Raw genomic sequence first — 23,139 nt, 5'->3', positions numbered from 1 at the left:
ATAGACAAATAAGTGTTATTTAATTATGAATAGATATTATAGTGTAGTGTCCATACCTTAACGTCGTCTCGTCTTTTAGCGGCGTTGGCTTGAAGGTTTTGGAAGCTGTGTCGCTGCCCGTCATAGTCTACCAGCTTGCGGCCGCGCTTCTCGATTTTTTTCTGAAACCATTTAATTCCACATTGGTTTATCATCGCCAAATAATTAATTGTAATTTTATAATTAATTTAGAAGAGCGAGAATACATTGGATTCATATATTTCTCAAGTTGTTTAAATTAATTATTGTTTGTTATAGTAACTCACCCTGACTTCTGGAAACTGGTTGGTGTATGTATTGATCGGTATGAGGACCTGGTCGCCTAGCTTATGGGAGAAATCCTGCCACAGCATCTCCATGCTCTGCGCCTGCACGTACAGCAGGTCGTGCCCCGACCAGCTGCTCTCGTATACTTCCGTGATCGCCTCCATCAGACTCTTTGACGCCGTTTGCACCGCTAACACATACAGGGTGGTACTTAATGGACGGATCAACGGTTTTGTGGAGGGACCTCAATAGCTTAGTAGATCCGTCCGTTAAGAATCACCCTGTATATAAGTTACACTTACTTTGTTATTAAAATAGTGAAGAATAACTTGACAATATACAGGTGAATATGATAAATGCAACATCTTATATTGTTGATTTCTTACTAAATTCATTGAGGGTATCTCTTGCTGACCTCTAAACGACTCAAAGTCCTACAGTCAAGACTATAGCCTAGCAATTCAGGGGGCCATAGCTGTACTATTACTGACGACCTTAGTGAAACGTAAGACAAACAACACGTGTTGTTTATCTTAAATGAACATTCAAAACGCAAACTCCACCATAGTCAGTGGACACGACAGTGAAGGCCACATTCCTAGCATTTGCGCACAGATTTGTGAAATATTTTACAAGATAAATCATATAATAATAATACTATGCGGTTCTATCTCTATTCAGACATTTTTCAAGCAATCTTTGTTTAAGACTTGTTGAAATAATTGGACCGATGTTAGAATTTTGTTTACATTTTCATTGCGACCTGACTGCATGATTCATACTCTATGTCCGAGAAATGATCTTGTTATCAAGAGATATCATTTCAAAATATTTCAGTACATTAAGTACAAGTGATAAGAAAGATTTTCAGCTGAGTTATGACTTGTATGATGAATAATTACCTCGTATACACCGTATATAGTTGTTGAACTCCTTCTGTAGCCGTGTGGCTTGCTGGTGCTGCCGATTGAAGTTCTGCAGATGCTCTTCGAAGATGTCGTCCAGCGTGCGGTCCACTTTACCCAGGTTCTGGAGTAGCTGGAAAACGAAAACGATAGACCATTAATTTGTATATTCCGTATTATGTTACGTTGTAACGCAAGTATGTATATTGTCTGTTTGAGTACAATCAGTTAAGAGGCACTTGGGAAATGCTACGTGGACCGATTGATAAAATTTTTGCTACTACTAATAAATAGAATTGTATACTATTACATTGATTACGTAATATTTACTACGAACAATTTCATTTGATATAAATTCAAATGGACAGCGTAAAACATGTTTTTTTCTTTTCCTTAAACATACTTCCTTTAACCATATACTTCTGTATATTACAAGGTAATTGTGAAGGGGAAGGGAGAGGAGGTATGAAATTGACAATACGAGTGTGGTATTGAAGTACAACTGTATATAACAATCTCAAATTGCAACTAATGCGACACTCACGAGCCGTCGTCGCTGTTATGTAACTCATCGTGAGCAATACATAAAGACAGGAGTGTTACAAGTTGAAATAGTATATATCTAAGAAGAAATCCTCTTCATTGCCCAAAAAACTATGACAGTCAAAATTATTCACCGAATAAAGGACTCATTTAACAAACTATGTCTTAATTTACATAATGCAAAAGTGGTCGTAATTGATTGAATTAGCAAATTTGTACTCATTGTGCGCGAATCAATCATAACACTACGTCTTCGTTTATTTATGACGAAACATTTGCAATGTTAGGGTTGCTCATTTTTGTGAAAGATAGATTTAATGACGAAGAAGAAACATTTGAAGCCTTGTTATATTTTTAACCGAATACAGTAGTCATTTATGTAAAAAAATGCCTAAAATTAAGTACTATAATATAATTTACTTTAGACTGTGAGCTTTAAACGTGTTTTAAACCATAGCATTTTCTAACTTCATCTCTTGCATTTCCTTAAACTAAACGGTATAGTTTTTGTGAGTGTCAACCCTGTTCAAATGACAGAATTAACATACAAGCGAGGAGTTACGAAAGTTGATATACTGGCTGAAACATTAGATGCTTGTCGCGACTGGTGGGGGGAGGACCCTACCCCCTACACGTAAGTCTGTGCAAACCAAAGCTACCCAGTTGGTATTAACTCAAAGGGCTGACACATTAACAGACGCTTGTTTTATGTCAGAAAAAGTAGTTTAAATAAATAGAAAGATAAACATTTACAAATAAATTCATTTACAAAGAAAATATAAATTAACTTCACATAATAATATTGTCAAGTTTTACGCCAGAACGAAGGGAAGGGGTACGTTCTGAAACTCGAGAACTGATGAACAGATACCAACATTCTCCATCTCATGTGTGAGGTTATAAATTATAGAAACAGATAGCATACGATGTCGACACAAGGTCGCCTCGTGACCGATTGATACAAAACCTTCAATGCATCTCGAAGCCGGATTACTTACGACTGGTTTAGGAATGCTCTACAAATTATCACTAGGGCTTTTATAAATAACTATCTGTTGCTCGCGACTTCGTCCCCGTCAAATTGAAGAAAAATTCAAAATGTCTATGTAACTGATAACTTAGCTTTTAATGGTGAAAGATTTTTTTAAATCGGCCCAGTAGTTTTTGAGTTGTTTCAATAAGTACAAAAATACAAATCTTTCTTCTTTATAATTTGTTGAATTAGATTATTTCGATGTAATTTGGTGATGTACAAATCTATGTAATCTTCATAACATTAGGTCACGCACAACACTTCGACGTCAACAGCGTCCGCTGGTGACGTCACGTCCGCGCGCGCTTCCTTTCCATTTCGATTGTCTTTGACCGAGGCCTCCAATTACAACCATTGTCTCGGCTAATAAACTTACTACTCGCAATCGAATCTCGTGTACGACCTTATCTCGATGTAATTAAAGTTGACAATCGATAGCGGCAGCCGTGTCGTGGATTGGAGCGTGGCAATTGTTAACATGATTAGGTTATCGGCGTGACGATTGGCGATCGTATCGGTCAACTGGCTGCAGGGGTTAGATGCTAACGACTTTATTGAAGACCATAAACAATGAGCAATTTGAGATTGATTTGATTACTAACATTAAATGATCGAATTAGAAATAGTCGTACATACAGATGTCTTTAACATCAAGCAAAACTTTTTAGATAATTTGCAAGACAATGCAGCTTAACTTTTGTGGCGAAACTAACTACATTTATAAGAAACATTCAAGGAAGCATCCATAATTATCACATTTGTGAAACATGTAATCTTAAAATCACCAGCAACCGGAGTGCAGAGGAAACAATTATTCAGTTTAAAAATGCAGCGAGGTGATGTAAAGCTGAGAAACAATTACTCAGGCGATAGAAGATTGCTTTCCGTAGATCGACCTTGTGGAAATATCTCCTTGCGTTATAGCAGTGAATTCACAGCGTAACTCTTATTCTTATAATACTACTACCGTTAACCCGCGTAGTTTAAAAAAAAAGTGAGTGAGTAGCCTATCTCTACTTCTGTTTCATTGAAAACTGTTCAGCCGTTTAGGCTACAAACTCTAAAAAACATCCATCCATCTGTCCATTGCTCTAAATTATACTAATCTAATCATACTAATCATGCTAACATTATAAATGCGAAAGTTTATATGGATGGATGGATGTTTGTTAGAGTTTGTGATGAAATTTGGCATAGATGTAAATGATAGTCTGGAAGAACACATAGGCTACTCAAATATTTAATTTTTTAATTCCACGCAGACGGAGTCGCGAACTAAAGCTAGTTATTGTATAATTTACATCATTGATTATTAGTTATTACGATGGATCATACAAACAAAATACAATTTAGGTAACTAGTGACCTTACTTTGTTTCCGTTTGAAACAGGAAGTTGTAATGATTGAAAATTTGGATGAACATGCTATTAATTTCTAGTATAATCTGTGGTTTTACTCAATACTATAATTTACAACGTTAGATAACAAAACCACAATGATAGAAAGAGACGATTAGAGTATAAACATTAAAAAATGCTTCTGAATACAATCTATAAATGTAGTTAAAACTTGTGCCAAATCCTATGTCTAAAGACTAAAACATTAATGCTTTATTAATACACTGGCTATAATATTTTGATTAGTTCTCCAGTATTCCAGTGCATGTTGCATAGTACAGCGAGCCATGTGGGGCTCGCTATAAATAGAGCTGCGCTTACCCGTTACCCGACGATAACATTTTGTTATTGTAGAAAATGATACCTCGATGCAGTTAATGCACATATACTTAAAGCTTATTATTTCGAAGTTAATAAAACAGCTGGTACTCCATAGCAATAGGTACCGAATGAAAATCTTCAGCCGTTGATTCTACGGCAGCTTACAAAGACACTTACTGTACAGATTGAAGAAATACTTTAGAAACGAGATCAAGAGCATCTGAAACCGACGTGCACGTATGCGTAGATATAAGTAAAAGAAATCAGAGGTGCGTCAGGACCACGACAAACAGAGGTCTGTGGTCTATGCCTATCCCTCTGGATTATGGTCGTTAGTTATGTTCAGTTCACGACATGGGTAACTAACACTTACTTTCTCGAAATGACACCTCTCCCTTTAAACGACTTCTCAAACCATAAAGTCGCTCTTTCGCAACACTTTGTAATAGAATATCACTAAAATCATTTCGTTTCCTCAATAAACGGTATTACAAGAGACAATGCACGCGAAGCTATCACACCGTTACAACTTTCCCACGTGATTGTAACGCAGTTTATGATCGAACACAAAAGTTAAACGGTGTTACGTAAAGCCATGATAATTAATACGGAAGTGATAGAACTTCCAGCAAGACTAGACAATAGAGTACGTGCAGAATTTTGAACTCTAAGTACTTTATGTTTAAGAAAGATATTTCGACCTGGAGATCCAAAGGGTGCCCTCAGCATGACATAAAAATTGGCGTCAGATGATAATGATAAGTAGAAAAAAAACTATTAAAACACATCAGCAATTAATGATAGATCTACGTTAATTTCGCGGAACTAAAGTTGTGACAATAAACAATTATGGAAAAAAGTTAATAATTTCTGAAGCAACAAGTGTGAGGGTTGAAGATTCACACAACGTGACCAAGTGGGTCATCAGACGGCGGGACAGTTTGGACGACTTCCAATCGCATCGCAGGAAATAGAAGCGACCGATTTCAATCTTTGACGAACACTAGGTACAACTACAGTTAAATTCTGCAAACTACGTGACATTTTGTTTTCCTCTTAACACAGGAAAATAAACGATTGCGTTACATTACTGTCTCGTTCGTGATGTCTATCTCAAACTGTTTATATTATTATTCAGTGCACATACATTTATAAACCTTAATTTTTACATTTGTGACGGTATAATAAAAACATTTTCCCTTTCAAGGTACAGTATATCTTACCTTGGGAAAATACCGTTTTTCTATAGATTATTACCTTCAACTTTACCTTGTGTTTGTTCTGCATTTATAAAAAAAAAAATACAAACCTCTACTAATTCTTACAAAATCTTATACTTTTGTGAATCTGTCTTTTAACGTGTCAACAAAGTAGGTACATAATTAAATAATCAAAATGTAGTAAATATTGAAAAGACTTGAAGACATTAGTACATTAGGTACCTCTCTGACAGATGAAACTGCGAATGTCCAAAGGTCAAACTGTCGCAATGCTCCAAGGAATCAGGTAATTGTCATTTTCCAGCGGACAACAAACTACAATCATGCAATAAAGCGACACGACACGTGAGGTCTTTTACAAATTTTGTCGATGATATTACGACAAGGTTTTCAGGAATATTTGTGGTAAGCCGATAGAAGATATTTTTATAACTATGAACTATCGACTTACACGAAAACATTTTCAAACTATAATATCCATTGTAATTCAGGAATGAAATCTGCACGTCAACGTTATCGTCTTATCTAAAGAATTCTACAAATCCTTTCCTTTGTTAGCTTAAACAATACTTTAGTATATTTTACTTATTTGTGATGTTCTGCATAGATTACAATTGATATAGGATTTGCTTCCAAAAATATACGTTCTACTTAATCTTAATGCCTTTAATGCATTTCTATTTGAAATTAAAACAAACATATTAGCATTACGTATATTTAGTATTACTCCCAGACGTTAGTGACATCATCTATGAAAAGAATTAGAAGCAGAATCCATTACACGATCTCTGTTTATTTTAAGACCGACCCCGCACGACGTTGCCACGATTTTTGCACCACAATTTGTTATCAAATTATTGGAACATCACAGCTTTGTATAACGAAACTCTAGCTTTATTACTCTACTAGCTATCGCCCACGACTCCGTCCGCGTGGTTTTAAAAACCAAGTAGCCTATGTGTTCTTCCAGACTATCCTCTACATCTATACCAAATTTCATTGAGATCCGTTCAGCACTTTAGGGTACAAACTCTAACAAACATCCATCTAAACTTTCACATTTATAATATTATAATAGTATAAAAATATAATTGTTGTAAGGCATCGCGGAGCTTTTGTTATCCACGATTCGCTTGATTTTACTTTTATAAACTGGACAAATACATATAAGAGGACTTTAAACCAACTATAAACGCCTGCTAATACTTTTTAATTATTTATAAACCTTAGAACAAACAATGGATTAGATTATAAACATTTATTACATCAACTGAAGAACATCTATTATTGTTTATTTTATACAGTTAGGTGCGCTAGGATGTTTGTAAGCAGTCTACAATGATCGCATCGGAGAGGATGTGAGTATAAAGGCAACACAAATAACCGATTACATTGGAAATAAATAGTTTCTAGACGTGACCAACACACGATATTATTTCGTAACAATGGCCAATATTATTTCTAGATACTACGAGTAGTGCGTACTAACCACATCTACACTAGTAGGTAGAAGCCAATCGCCTCGGATATTGTAACAAATGGATACTGTGCGGTTCCGAAGTCTGTCATTTTTATAAACAATCATTGATGATCTTAGGTAAACATAGGGGTATAATTTCCTAGTCCATTGTTGACCCATCAACGGTCAACAAATCGGAGAAAGTCGACAAACACACATTTTAAACGTGCCTTCGTGTTTAGCATCTCATTTGGTGTGACATGAATGTTTCCGCCGTCCACGGATGTACGACTCGATACTTTAACAATGCTCTTGTTATCACTACAAAAGGAAATTTTGTTTGTTCTTGTGTCCAGATAACGTTTATTTATCTATGTTTTCGTAACGTGGAAGTCTTATTATGTGTTTTAAAAATAACTTGTCAATGTTTATAAGTGTAGCGCACCTTTTTTTGATATTTACATTAGTTTTTTGTCACTGCAGCAATTTTCTTTATTTAAAACAAATGAATCATGCTAAAGCCTCACTGGTGTTTAATGCCACAATATTGTTCTTACGAAATTGGATATCAAATGTTATCTAGTCCATATCAAACAAAATGTTGAAGTCCCCGTCATTGGCAATGTTCCAGCACATAACATTGTTATCTCCCGTCTTAAAACACGCGAAGTGTCTCATTTAACACATCGCAAGAGATCGAAGGACGACAATGAGATCGATTAAACTGTTCTATTTAACGATATTGGGCCCAACCATTTGGCAACCATTTCTGTAGCATATTTGACGTTCTTACCACAACTATGCTCTTGCCGTAAACTTGTCCAATCTAGAAAACATGACGATGTTATACTGGTAACCCGTAGTTAATACATTAATGAAATTTAAAAACAAATAATCCAGTGTATGCACAAGTGTAATAACATGTTATAAGCAAATAAACTATAAAACTTTATTAGCACTATCAAGCGGAATATCGAAATTGAATATTTTAATCCATTCTGTTATAGATATATATCACATAGAGTTGTACTCATTGTCTCTAAAACAAGACAGCAAATGAAGCATTCTCATTGAGAATACAACAGAACATTATGGTACAACCTTGTCTAGATCCATGGTAGGAGTAAGTAGGTAAATAGGGTTGTCACCTTCTTAAATTTGCATGATGCTTATTCGGTCTATGATATATGGTAGTATGAATTAAGTCTCTGGATGTGTTCCTTCATCGTCATCCATATTAAAGGTTGATTACTCGGCATTAATTTCAGTGTTCATCCAAGTTCGCAGCCCTAATTTACGTCCTTGCAATGTTCTTTGGACCACTTTGTAGATTGTAACAACACAGCGTATTACGTGGGTTAACATTGCGTTGCGGTGGTGAAGTTTATTTTAGTTTTTTTTCTTATATTAGACACAAACACGTGTAAGTAACTCAGCTGTTTTGAATTGAACACTGATATCGATTTTAAAGCTAAATTAATGACGCAGTATTATTTAGTGCAAAAACATCGAGAGTTAGCTTCGAAGTAGTTGAGTACTTAGGCAGAAGTACTAGTAGTTTTAGCTAGATTTTGAATAAGGAATTTTATGCATTTTGCCCTTTACTAGTAGCCGTGGTATATTGCATGTGAAATGTAATAGTGCATAGCATTATTACAGTACACCAACATGTTAATTGACATCGGACGTGCATTGTCAATTGCTGTATTTGTGACAAGGAAACCAGGGCGCTGGTACTATGTCTACGTCATTACTGTAACAGGGAAACAATTTTACAATTGTAACTGTAACGGTTAGTACTTTAACATCACATTCATAGCTTGGAAGATTCTGGAAGATATTCCGTGATAAGTCGATTCAGGCAATACCATAGACATAGATTAAACAATTTTTTTCTTTATTTTTAAATTCGACTGAAGTCTCCATTGTACATTGTAGTGCTGTTGGTTTCCCGTGTAACATAGATCAGTTAAACACCGATAGGTATAAAACATTAGTCATGCTTGATCTGTGTATACCACAAAAGCGGGGCAACATTGTGAGGGAAGGGCGCACCCGTACAAATGCGTCGCTCTGGTGCAATGCAATGAAAGTATTACAGCACTCGATGTCAATAACATCGCTTTATCCGATAGCTAATACTGTCCTCGCTACAGCTAAGGTTGATTACAAGTTATGTTATTAGCACCGCTTCTTTCGGTTAAGGCTTTGCATAATAAAAAAAAGCAAAGAAAATCATACGGACGAATTGAGTACCTCCTTCTTTTGGGAAGTCGGTCAAAGATGCAAATTATTTAAAAAACATGAATGACGTCAAAGACATTTTCGATATTTCAAAAGCAAAATTTAAACAGTGAATATTCGTGTTTGAAATGTGCCGGGTAACGTAAAACTATGTGATTTACTACATCCGATTCGTTTAAATTAAACGTTTGAGTTACATTAAAACTTTGTATGTTTGTGTTTGAGCGGTTCAGGATGAGTACGTTCTTCGTACTGTATTGTCGCTTGGGTATTGTGCACTGCTTCAATGATCTATTGTGACGCACCTCCAATTCATACTGTACTTTGGACCATGTTAAATACTTTTTTTTTCTGTGGGATCATGAATTTATGTCCCAAATTTCAATTCAATCGTCACTAGTCAAAGATCTACCTTACAAAACAATCAAACAATCACAAACTTTAACATCATTGTAAGACCACTAGTGTACCACTCCCTTTCAAAGAGTCCACGATTATCCTCAACTTATCAGATGACCCATGTCTATCGTAATAGCCATCTCTTTATGAATGAGGAAATCGTTATCAACATTAAAATATAATTAATGTTTGTAAACGTAACAAAAAACAACGCAGGTACATTGTCCGACCGTAAACTTGACATTGCACGCTCGCTTCACGCCGAATACTAAATTAATGTATTCGTATACTTAAATCTTTAATGCCATCCGAAATACTACCGGAATTCTAAAGTATATTGTCTCTAAACATAGAAAAATAGACACGACATCGAAAATAGAAAGCGACGGAAGATAGGATGTGTGTCAGTGAGACGCAGGTGGACAACAGGGGGGAGGTGGAAGTGAGATACACGGTGATAAACGCGGACAACGAAAAGGGACGGAACTACCTTGTCAAACACGTTTAGCACGTAGAAAACATTCTCGGACCGCAAGAAACCAAAGAGATGTATCGATGGCCATTCAACATCCATGAGGCATAGAAATTCCTTCATTTAGCGATAATAGTGTAACGATTAAGCATAAGAAAATTAGGAATTGATTTATATCTTGAAGAAGACATATTCTTGTAGATAATGGACAATACATTATGATAAACACAAACAAAGAACGGTAAAAGTGAAAGCCATAGACTGCACCTTACAATTTCTTCTTGAGGATGTCTATTGACTCGTATTATCTAAGTATCGCAAATAGATTCTAAGCTTGTGTTTCGTCATAGTCAGCTCACGATTGTTCGCGTGACATTTGCTGAGACGCAACAGGGACCCGGCCTCTTTAGACCTTCTCTACATTCCTCAATAACAAGACAACTAAATCGTCTTCAATGATATAAATGTTTTCGTAACAGGAACGTATATAGAGTTATTCGTTTCTTGTAAACAAACACCAACATAATATGCAATTTATAGGATTTCTATCCTTCACTACACATTTCTATGTGGATTTAACAATATAAATTTAGAAATCGAAGATAAACAAAACCGTATTTTATGAATATAGTATATCAGCGTTGATGGATCTTTGATACTTCTAAATGACATTCACACAGTAACTTAGGTTGCTGCTCTTAAAAGTACTCCATGACAATGTCAAGAGATAAGCAAAAAGTTTTTATGCTAACTCATTAGTATTTGCAGAGTCACTTCAAAACTCGAGACCACCGTTGGTTAACCTCCGCAGCACTTGAGGCGGGATGCATCATTAGTTTTCACGAACAATTGGATGTTGGAGCGGATTCGCTCCAGAAATAATACAAACGCAGCTCTTGAGTCTTGACCCCGTTTCTTTTTTAAGAACGGACGCAATTCTGACGTATTCTCTGGTGTCGTCCGGACGATTTAGGATTGCTTGATAACAATAAATAGGGCAACTCTTCAATAAATTTATCGTCTGAAAAATATTGTCGCCTCACAAACAGATCATTATTAATTGAGACTTAACAGACACCAAATTGATGTCTCAAAGCTTTGTCTGTTACTAGTAGTCGTTTAACGAAATAAGTGTATTTGTGTACTTTAGAAAGGCAATACGATGGCAATACGTCTAATGTGCGTATGGAGTCGGCGACAATAACCTGCTAAGTGTCACAGAGTAGTAACATAAGCCAGTTGTGGGAATGGAGTCCGCGAAGGCAGCGGTACTCCAAATATGCAGTCGGCGTGACGGTGTGACGACCTTGTTTTCGTTTTCGTTGAACCGTCTCGACTCGCGACCGTCTCGCTCATTGCTCGCGACTTACAAGTGACATAAGAAGCTGTAAAATATAAATAGTGCACCGAACTTAATGTGGATGAATCACGGACTATCCGTAGCGTCTTTGCATGGTGGATTAAATTCAAAGAGAAAGCACACTCATGCAGTAAATATCGCTCAAGGATCGAAGATAAAGAAAGCGCTTACTTGCTTATCACAAAATGCTAATCAGGAAGGTTCCTTATAATAATTATCTTTAATGATTTTTTTACTTACATTTACTGAATGTTTTAAAAGATTAGAGGCGGCGCGATAAAGCTGTACTGACAATTCTAAATTCGTATTTACGGCAACGCCCCGGCCTCGTGCCTGTTCCTCCTTCGTTATTATGTTTGCATGTTTTTAACATCGCTGCTGCAAATGATCGCCTCTCGCAATAATTCAAAATATTGCTATGCTAGAGAAATAGACATAAATTCATGTACAAAATAATATCAACTTATTGTCTATCCATCGTCGTTATTTCGATAACACAAAATCACCGAAAGAAGTACTCAATATATTATGAAATCTCACTGCAAAGTTTTTCAAAGAATGGGAATAATAATTTCTATGTACTCATTCAATATAGTAGTTATTGTTTGGTTGTATTAACGCCAATCCTAATTACAATTCGGTGCCGATTTACGCCTAATATTTAAGGTCACATTCCTTGGAGTCAACAGCGTAGAATGCATTGGAAAAGGTATACAGAAACTAGTTTGGTGGGGCCGTCGCAGTCTGTTGACTATGTCTATGCAAGTACCATCATGTGTGTTTGACCACACGTCTCTAAAAACTTTGTCTAACTTTCTTTAACCAGCTTCAAAAAATCTTTAAAGTTTTATGTTTTTTTTTTAAGTTTTAAGATTTGATCCTTTTGAAATAATCGTTTTATTTATGTTTCAGTGTTACAATTATCTAAATCTCTGCATCAGACATCATTAATTGTATGCACTAGCAAGAATCAACACAATAGGATAACATTGCCAAAATCATAATCAAACATTGCTAAAATGTGCGCGTGGAATATTAATGTAGCGTTACTAAAATATATCGCAGTACTCAGTCCATTGTTCGTAATAAGTCGTGTCCAAACATCGATAGTATTTGGCGATGCTACACAACACGTAATGTTCGCGAATATGGTCCATACATCAAATGAAATGGCGCTAGAATCGAGTGACACACGTCGGGGATAGGTCCGAGTGCAATCCGATACAATATCGAGCTTCGCAGACGGGAATAGTCGCTTCCCTGGCCTGGCTGCCGGCCATATACGACGCCGCTACTACAAGCCGTAACTCAACTAATACTTTACGCGACTTTCAACCTTATCACATTCGTTTTAGGGCGATTTTTAATTATGCAGCAGAGTCTTTAGAGAATAATATCGGGACGGTTATAAGCTGCGTATGCGCAGACCCTTACGTAACGTTGAGTTGACGATGAACTCGATACGTCACGGCGACGTTTCCGGATGACGGATGGCCGATGGCTGGATGTGCAGTCTGCTATTATCGTAAATCACAGGATACTCTGCGGTCCGCTGCAAGGTTAATTGGACCAGAGGATACTCGAGACTAGAATAGAACAACTATTTGATAGACCGACTACTGGGCGTAACTGGTTTAGCTTCATTTGACACAATATTGTATGAATACAAGGGAGCTATCGATTTAGTTAAACGAACAGCGCATATACGTGCTAAGATGTTCAATTCAACCTTACTAGACATGAACAACTTTCACTAGGATGTAAACTAAACCCCTAACAGCAACAAACCTTGTCTAGTGTAAAAACTAGTATTTACTTAATTAGTGATTTATCATCATTTATCACGGAATAAAGTTGACAGAATTGTCGACGTTTGTGTCCTTTTATAGAAACGTGATCTCTTCATTAGGTAAGACCTTCGAAGTTTACGTATTGGATAGAATTAGTATTGTATTGTTAAGTTGTATATTTATATTAACGCTTGCGTATTTGTTAAACTTTTCATCGTAGAACATGACAGCACAATCGTGTGACGACCAATAAATCCATATTCAATACGTCTTAGTTTTCTTGGTAAAATCACTTGAAGTTACATTTCAGCATTTCTTGCTGGTACTGTTTATAAATTGAAACATTTTGAACATAAAAACGAAACTTTTGGATTATTAGTGACTTTTATTAAAAGTCAAATAAACACTTGAAAATGGTCATTATCCTATTCAATGCATTTAAACTTTATATCTGTGTTTGTAAATTTGGCACATAGAACTTGTGCTCTTGGAAAAATGGACAAGCAAAAATCTTACTAATATTATAAATGCAAATGTTTAGATGTTTGTTAAAGTTTGTAGCGGAAACTGCTGAACAGATCTCTATAAAATTTGGCTTAGATGTCGAGAATAATCTGGATGAACCCATAGACTACATACTTTTTAATTCCACGCGTACGGAGTCGCGGGCGAAAGATAGTACTCTTAAAAAAAACAGAACGACGTGAGACGGATGTAGATTGAAATGTCTCATAGCAAAGTACACGTCTGAAAGGCTGTCGCCGTCTGCATACACAATGCTAGTACATAGGTATAGTGCGGTGCTAAGGGACAGTACTTGTACAAGTGAGGTGCGCTCACTCGCAGGCTACGTCCTTGACGACTGACCGACAGGAATTTGATACCATTTACTTGACTAGTGCAATGAGAGATTGTAAACAACCGACGCTGTAATTGAATATAATTATAACGTATTTGTTGATTAAAAGTAGTAAAATAGTATAAATAGTGTTTTGCACTCCCAATTTAGGTTACGCATTTCAGTGGGATTGGCTTCATTTATACAGCTTTTAAAAAACATTGAAAATTAAATGTCGGAGGCTACTTTAAAGTCGTAACGCGCGTGTTGACCATACCGAGTGGTCAAAGACTGGGCGGCGCGTGGGCTGAGGACGTTCACCCTCGGACCCTGACTAATCCCCTCCACATTGGACCATATCCAAAAACAGCAACCGATCGTCGCAATAAAACTTGAAAATTATGTAAATACAGACCACTGTTAATATTTTGCCAAGAATAATATGAGTTTTGATGACATCGATAAATAAAATAAACATAACAAGGGTACTGTAAATCCTAAATAGAGTAGAAATGCAAGTGTGAAATGCGAACATAGTGTTGGGCGAGACTCGGACAATGGCAAAGAGCGACACAGGACGATTATGTTATCAGTGACATCCGATACGGCAATATGTTACATTCGCAATAAACAATATTGCGTTTTAACACAAAGTTGATGAACATTTGCATCTTTAGAGATGTCGCATCATTAGAAAGAAAATACATACGCTAATTATTTTTTTATTATCTAAGTAGTGTCATATAAAATGTATTAAACACCGATTTAATTTTACCGATATGATTCCAATTAAAAATAGCTGATAGTGGCTCAGGTAGCTTAAAGTTTACGTGACTGTAATATGTAACAAAATCCGATATTCCCATTACATATTTTACACGTTAGATTGTTATCAGACAATTTATAATTTGATGAGACAGACCCGATTTTTTTTCACAGCATTCTCGTTCATTGAGAGCAATACATTACCTTTTTTCATGGAAAAAATTCTTAGAATTTACCTTTAATGTGATGAATTACATAACAATTCGTCAGTATGTACATAACCCGTACATAGCAGAAGTAAATAACCTTGTGTATGGTGCTCGCTATTGAGCTGTCTACTCACATCACATTTATCTGATAAGATTTACGTAGAGGAAAAATTGTAAGGAGACGTACCGCGTGTATTGAAAACAAAGTATTAGATAATACAATTATATTACTTTACATTAGAAGATACTGGGGTTGAAGAAATACCTGGAATTAAAGAAAGAATCCTTACTAATATAACAAATATGAAAATTTAGATAGATGGATGTTAGAGTTTGTAACCTAAACTGCTGAACGGATCTCGATGAAATTTAGCATGGATGTAAAAGATAGTCTGGGAGAACAGATAGGCTACTTGGTTTTGTTCTTTTTTTAATTTCACACGGACGGTGCAGCTGGCGAAAGTAGCGGTACAGTCTTATGCAGTTTGTAAGAGATTAGTTGAATCTTCTAGGATCATAAATTAAAAAAGGTAGTAAAAAGGAACTTCGACAAAACTATTCAATTTTGAAAGGGCTCTACGTGCAAAAAGGTTAGGAATCTCTAGTCTAAAGTAAATTGTATTAAAACAGACTAGGAGAATACGTGGATATTCTAAACTAGGTCAGATATGAAGATGGAAAAGTCTTAGAAGAGATAACACTATTAATATAATAATTGATGGTTGTTACATAAAAATGTCAGACGTTGAAGACAATATAGTTTAAAAAGATATATTTCAATGTCATACATTATTAAATATGTGATATACGAGCGTTTCAAATGGATGCATGTAGGTGGCATTTTGTAGGTCGTAGAAAATTCTTGGAAATTAGATTGAGTAATATTTGATATTAAAAATTTATTGAGCGATTGATGTTTCAAAATAAACTTCACACATTTAACTATTTAGTTATAGTTATAACTAATCATTCTTTCGATATATTTTTTTGATTTCATGTAAGAAATTCTTCGAGGATTTTAGATAAAATTCAACTTAAGAACCTACTAAATGTAAGAAATACCGTCATCACGGAAGTAAATGTGTAAGGTTCTTTAGCCGTAGGGGCAGGTGACATGTACGAGAAAGTACAACCAGGAGAGGAAAGTTCGCGCCAACAAAAACATGTCCGCCGCACGGCCTGGAATGCGCGCTGCAACACGGGGTCAGCGCCGAGCGAGGTGCATTGCAAACTCTGTGGTAATTGTAACAAAACATAAAAACTGGTAAAGAAAACATCATAAAATAGAGTTATTCTACATGACTAACATTATAAAAAGGAAAGATTATTTTTATTATGTAACTTAAAAACTATTGGGCCGAATTGTAAAACTCTTTCACCATTGGAAAGGTAATTTATCTCTGAGTAACGCTATATCTTTTATTTTTTTAATTTCACGAGGACGAAGACGCGAGCAATAGCTAGTTCTACATGAAGATTGCAAAATAAATGGTACAATACTTCAACTATAAGAGATAAAAATACAAATGCGATGATAAGTATCTCTGACACCGAATTTTAAAGTTATACTATTTCTAGTTAGAGTTCTATCGAAACGATTTCAGATAAACAGCCTACACTAATATGTTTGGTAGTCTAATTATGTGGAAATCAGCCTACCAATACAACATTCACTAATTGTAATAACTAAATTAAAATTCAATAAAAATACGTTTGACTATCAGAAGACATAAGATTATAAATATGGGAAGGCACCTACATTATATTATATACATGTCTTAATATCTACAAAACATACTGAAAACAAGTTAACAATAAAAATCCACAGAGAAACTGTTAGAGTATTGGCAATACCAAAAAACAATCCAGGTCAATTACAGTTAGATTTCTTCTATATTACCTAAATGTATTAATATTTGCTTGCTTGTTATTTTTCAATTGGAACCTAGATAACAAAAGTTTATTTCTTTCTTGAAATTGTTATTTAAAGTGCATTGTTTATGAATTCGTAATACGATACTAAGTTATACTTTGTAACATACCATAGTGTTCATCAGAATGACTTCCAAACGTGTAGCAACACGTGTTTGTAAACGTGACGTATCAATTGAAATGAATAGTCGACTGCGAAATTACCCCATCATGATCATAACACATTAGTAACTTGTTTCGTGTCTTTTGTTTTCTTTATTGCATTAAATAACATTTATGACTACGGGTCCAATGTAATTTATTAATAAAATTTTATGCATTTACATAAAACTTTATTTCATTGTTTATATTTGTCAAATTCTCAATTGCAAATGTCAAAATTATCGTTACATTGCTTCCTTAATGTTGGCAGCTTGTAGTTTATGGTCCCTTTCCCACATGAGGGTCTTTTTTCAATTTATTCACCCTTTGAGTTTAATAGTGTGAAAACATGTTTTCTATATATAGCCTCAAGATTTTTATTAAAGAAAAGACATTAAAAATATGCTGTGATTGCTGACATTCTACGCCACAAAGTAGTATGTGTTTACGCTTTATAATATTCGTATAGGAGTATAGAGTCAGCTTTTTAAAATGTCTCCACTGATTCTATCTGTATGAAAGTGTACCATTTGGCAAACATTCGCGGAAGCTTGCTGACGAAACACGTCGCTACATCACCGTGTGGCTACAAATAAATGAACTAGAGAACTACTTCTTTCTACACCCATTTTAAGAATTACAAAATAATAAAGCACTATTTTACATTATAAAACATGATCCGTTTTTTCATATTTCTTTAGTAACCATCCACTCTTCATTTTGTAGTAATAATTTCAATGAGAAAGAACTTCTTAACCATAGGAGTAGTAAGACACGGAACGTGTTAAAGTTACAATAAGTATTAAATACAAGTAAATAAGGTTTAAATAATTTATATTAAAACAATACGTAATACAGGTGACAGATTGGTAAAAATTCGTTCAGATAGTCAAAGCTTTTGATAACGTGCCAAGTGGTTACAATAACCTTCGGACATTTCGTGATAAAACTGACCAAGATTAAAATCATGTGAGTTAATGTGGTAAAATTTGAACCGAATTCACTAGTAATTCGATACATTTACAATACTTTAATTTAATTCACCACCATATGAAAAGATCTATATTATTTTCGTGTTACAAATTAACGTATATGATAGAGGATAGTCTGGAAGAACACAAACTTGGTACTTGGTTTTTTAATTCCACGTGGACGGAGTCGCGGGCGAAAGCTAGCACACAATAATTGATTGGCATGTGTTACACGTGTAACTGTGAATAGATAGTGACAATAGCCCGCAAGCGAATCTCGATCCAATGACCTATAATGAACACGCGCGAACCTAAATTAGTATGTGATATTTCATAACTATGTCAGGTTGTTCCCGGCCTTTGTCTCTGAATAGATCGCTCTTTGCTACTCTGACGTCTTGTGCGCCAAATACTAATCATACTATTAATACGGGTTATACTTTGTGATAACAGCTTTATTAATAGCTAGCTTTCGCCCGCGACTCCGTCCGCGTGGTATTAAAAAAAAACAAAACCAAGTAGCCTATGTATTCTTCCAGACTATCCTCTACATGTATGCCAAATTTCATTGAGATCCATTCAGCATTTTAGGCTACAAACTCTAACAAAGATCCATCCATCTAAACTTTCGCATTTATAATATTAGTAAGAAGTAAGATTCCACATAGAAGACTAAAGTAACAAAACTAAATCATGAACTTACTGTATAGTATATCTATGCCAAATTACATCGAGGTAGGTTCAGCAGTTTAGGCTACAAATTCTAATATAGATCCATCTAAACTTTTGCATCTATAATACTAGAAAGAAATAAGATAGTGAGGTTACAATCAATAAGGTAGACAATACAATTCCTTAATTTCTGTTTTCTATCTAGATAATAGCAATCCACCAAATTCCCTAAATAAACGGACACAAAACATCTAATCTGATCATTCTTATTAGGGCTTTCTGTGACTAGAGTTCCAAATTTAGGCTTAAATTCAAGTTTCTCGTAACATACATTATCTATGTTAATAAAAACCAGTACGAGATTAAAAAACGACATCGCTTAGACCACACCTTACCAGCCAGTTAAAACTAACGTTTCCGATCTTAGAGTGTAAATCTGTTTAGTATGTTTTCCATCGCATGGTTTATAGTGGTTGCCTCATATAAATCAATCTGTACAACAACGATCTGTAGGTTTGCATCTTCCGTGTAGGGTTTTAGGTTAATGTTTCCAGTTCACATCAAAATAACTTTACACTAGGTGAAATTTTACACAACACTAGTCCGCTGTGTTAACTTCATCGTGCTATGACCATAAATCTTTGTACATCTAGGAGAGAAGTGTAAATGAAAACTTTGTGTATCATAATATTTATGTCATCATCATCGTCAACTGGCCCTTATCCCTTATGGAGGGTCGGCACAGTATGTGCTGCTGAATCCACTCCTTTCATAAGCATATCCTCTTTCACACAATCCATCCATACTTTCTTCGGTCTTCCTTTTCCTTTGTAGCCATCCACATTCATTCTAACACTTTCTGGTTTATCATACGAGTAGATTATATTCCATAGAAATAATTAGATTTAACCTTTCATCTATCTATACTAATATTATAAAGAGGAATGATTTGCATGTATTGTAATATCTCAAAAACTACTGGGCCGATTTCAAAAATTCTTACAAAATAAAAAAGCTACGTTATCAGTGAATACCTACTACATCACGCGGACGAAGTCACGATCAACAACAAGTAAACCATAGAGGTACTAAAGACTTCTGTTATAATACTTTAAGAACAAGTTATTATCAGTATTAGTAATAACAGTCGATTATGAACGAAAGTGAATAGTGGGTGGCACGTGGGTCTGGGCCACGTTATGTTAGCACCAAGGACTGTACCCACGCACAACAAATATTATATTCCAAGTTAATACATTAGGTTATATGACATCATCAGACGGAAACCTCGCTCTAGACTATTTGTTCAAAACTATTGGATACTAGCTTTTGCACGCGACTCCATCCGCGTTGAATTAAAAAAAAAACAAAAACAAAAGTGAGTACCCTAAGTGTTCTTCCGGACTATCCTCTACATCTTTACCATATTTTCTCAGAATTTATTTAAATCCGTTCAGCCGTTTTGCCTAAAAACTAACAAACATCCATCTAAACTTTCGCATTAATAATATTAGTATGATGGTTAAGAATTCTCCAAAGAATTTGAAGGAAGTAATTACGATTTACCTTATCGAACATTTTCTAGTACAATAGATCAGAACAAAACATATCGTACCTAAATGTCTAAGGTCCGATTTAGTACTGCTTGTAATATTGACTCAACAACTATTGAACAAACAGACAAGTGAATTCATTTGAAAAGCCAAAATTTGCAAACAATTACACAACTTAGTATTACGGAATAATAACTAAGAGTAGTCTATTAGAGCATTTGTTGCATTCCTTTAACGAGGTTATGTCAACTCTGTCAAAAATCAGCTCTCGGCTAATTAAGAGTAATGAACTGTTAAACAGTTGCCGTGTTACATGCGTAGCTTGGGCAAGAGTACGAATCTCCTAATTAGAGTGTGCGACACGAATATTAATTAGGAAACAGTTGTAACTTATTTTGTATTTTCTCGATTGAGACGTTTAAATTTAGACCAAGAGTTCGATATTAGGCGGTTAAATATTTGCATGAAATCGTGCAAAACATTTAAATGCATATCCCGTAAATAGCCATATAAACAAGGACGTACTGATCAGAACGTCCCCATTCACCTGACACGAATTAGCATACTTGTTGGCATTGTCGCCACGTCGCCATCGGGGACGAAGAAAGTGGTTCATCTTCGAAAAATGACCATACGGAGTACCGTAGGTGCGGATTTACATTATAAATAATGTGGGCTAGCGTGTTAGCCTCCGGCTGACGAACTCGTGCCGGCCTTACCGCGAATGTGTCCAATCCGGTTTGTTTGTACCACACCTATACTTGTTGCAGTTCCTATATATTTCTCTAAAATATTTCGATAACTTGACTCATCTAATAGGTAAATGAATATGTAATAAGTTTCGTTTATTATCATGTATCGTTACGGAGAACGCTATTCTCAATTTCCCGCGCGAGCACGTCGCGTGACTCTATGTGCACTTTTGAAATTTGATTTTTAAATTGATTTCACGTTTACGATACGTTTTGAAATATGTTTCAATTTCACTTGTTGACTGACCACGTGTTAGACATAACAGTACATGTTTAGTTACAGCAAATACCTACTTAATATTAAAAAGAATTACATATATTGTTTTTATTTCACCTTACATAGTTAGGATGTGCAAATATGATACTTGTTAAAGATAGATTACAATTCATAGAACAAAGCAAAGATGTTTAGCAAATAGTTACATCAACAGACTAAACAAACTCTTTCTATGACAACATTTGACAGAGCCCTATCCGTCGCTTATGCTGTCTAAATGACATCATCAATACTACTTGACGCAATGATATTAAAAATTACTTGTCTTATTTGAAATGTAATAAATAAGTAGACATTACTTCTATGATATACTAATATGATAAATAGGAAAGATTTGTATTTTTGAATTTGGGTATGTATTTGATTCACGCAAAAACTTCTAAGTCGATTTTAAAAATTCTTTTACCATTACAAAGGTAATTTATCTGTTAGTACTACAGGCTATATTTTTTTAATTTCACGCGGGCGAATTCGCGAGCAACAGCTACTAATCGATAAAGACAAAGAAAGTAATTCGAATTATTTAGCGTCTGGTTTCTATCTAGATTCTCGTCTTTTTAATATTAAACATGGCGTTTTTTTGATAGGATTAACCATGGTATCCCGTTTTTCATACATGTTAGTTTTGATTAAATGTATGGCAAGTATATAATGTAACAGTTGCATTTATGTTCGCAACATCTCATGTGGTCGACATCACACCTCCACGCCCGCAGAATGCTATCAGCTACAATTATTGCAATATTACAAAACCTATACAATTAGCTTGCATTCGAGTTACTGAAGCGAACACATCGCTACGATTTTCGTAAATCGTTACATAAAATTTTAACACTACATAATAAGATGGTAAGAAACATACGAGAATAAGAACAAATACTGTGCAAAGGTGATCAAAATTTTTTACCTTTATTTACTAGCAAATTCTTTACTAAAGTTTTTGTTTTGAATGTTTTCACCCTCGAATTTATCATACTTATAAATGCGAAAGTTTAGATGGATGGATGTTTGTTAGACTTTGTTGCCTAAAAAACCGCATAGATTTCGATGTAATTTGGTATTGATGTTAGATGTAGAGAACTTACTTTTTTTTATTCCACACGGACGGAGTCGTGGTCGAAAGCTAGTTACGTCATAAATGTTGCACTGTCAAATGATAGATGACGTGTATACATTCGTGTATACACAGACAGTGATAAAACGGTAAGCAGAGATAAACACAGCATTCATTGGGCAGATACAAAACTTGAATAACATGAGGTCGGTATCACAAACCGGTTGGCAAAGTCGATCCCGCGATACTTCGGAATTCAGAAAATATGAACTATGATAGCTTATAATTAGATATTAGTAAATGTATATATTTGTTATTTTATCCTCTTTGAGTTAAACATTCATTAGATTGTTATATTACCGGTATTCTTGCGGTTTTTGTTAAAAACATAAAATCAATATTTATTCCTTGAGGAATTCATTTAATAATAAACGAATGACCTTAATTTTTTGACCGACTTCCCAAAAGAAGGAGGTACTCAATTCGTCTGTATGTTTTTTTTTTTTTTTTTTTTTTTTTTTTTTTT

At 35.0% G+C, this 23,139-nt stretch overlaps 1 protein-coding gene across 1 annotated transcript in view; it reads right to left on the bottom strand.

The window, feature by feature from the left end:
* LOC106106027 (amphiphysin) overlaps positions 1-23,139 on the bottom strand; it is a 34,589-nt gene that overhangs the window by 6,688 nt on the left and 4,762 nt on the right. Inside the window, exons 2-4 of the mRNA XM_013286550.1 lie at positions 1,209-1,344; positions 306-496; positions 57-161 (exon numbers count right to left, since the gene is read on the bottom strand). Of these exons, the coding sequence (XP_013142004.1) occupies positions 57-161; positions 306-496; positions 1,209-1,344 (432 nt within the window). The remainder of the gene's footprint in view (positions 1-56; positions 162-305; positions 497-1,208; positions 1,345-23,139) is intronic.

This window comes from Papilio polytes, unplaced genomic scaffold (assembly GCF_000836215.1).
Source record: "Papilio polytes unplaced genomic scaffold, Ppol_1.0 DF822511.1, whole genome shotgun sequence".
In the NCBI taxonomy this organism is placed as follows: Eukaryota; Metazoa; Arthropoda; class Insecta; order Lepidoptera; family Papilionidae; genus Papilio; species Papilio polytes.
This window is presented reverse-complemented; position numbering and strand designations above follow the sequence as displayed.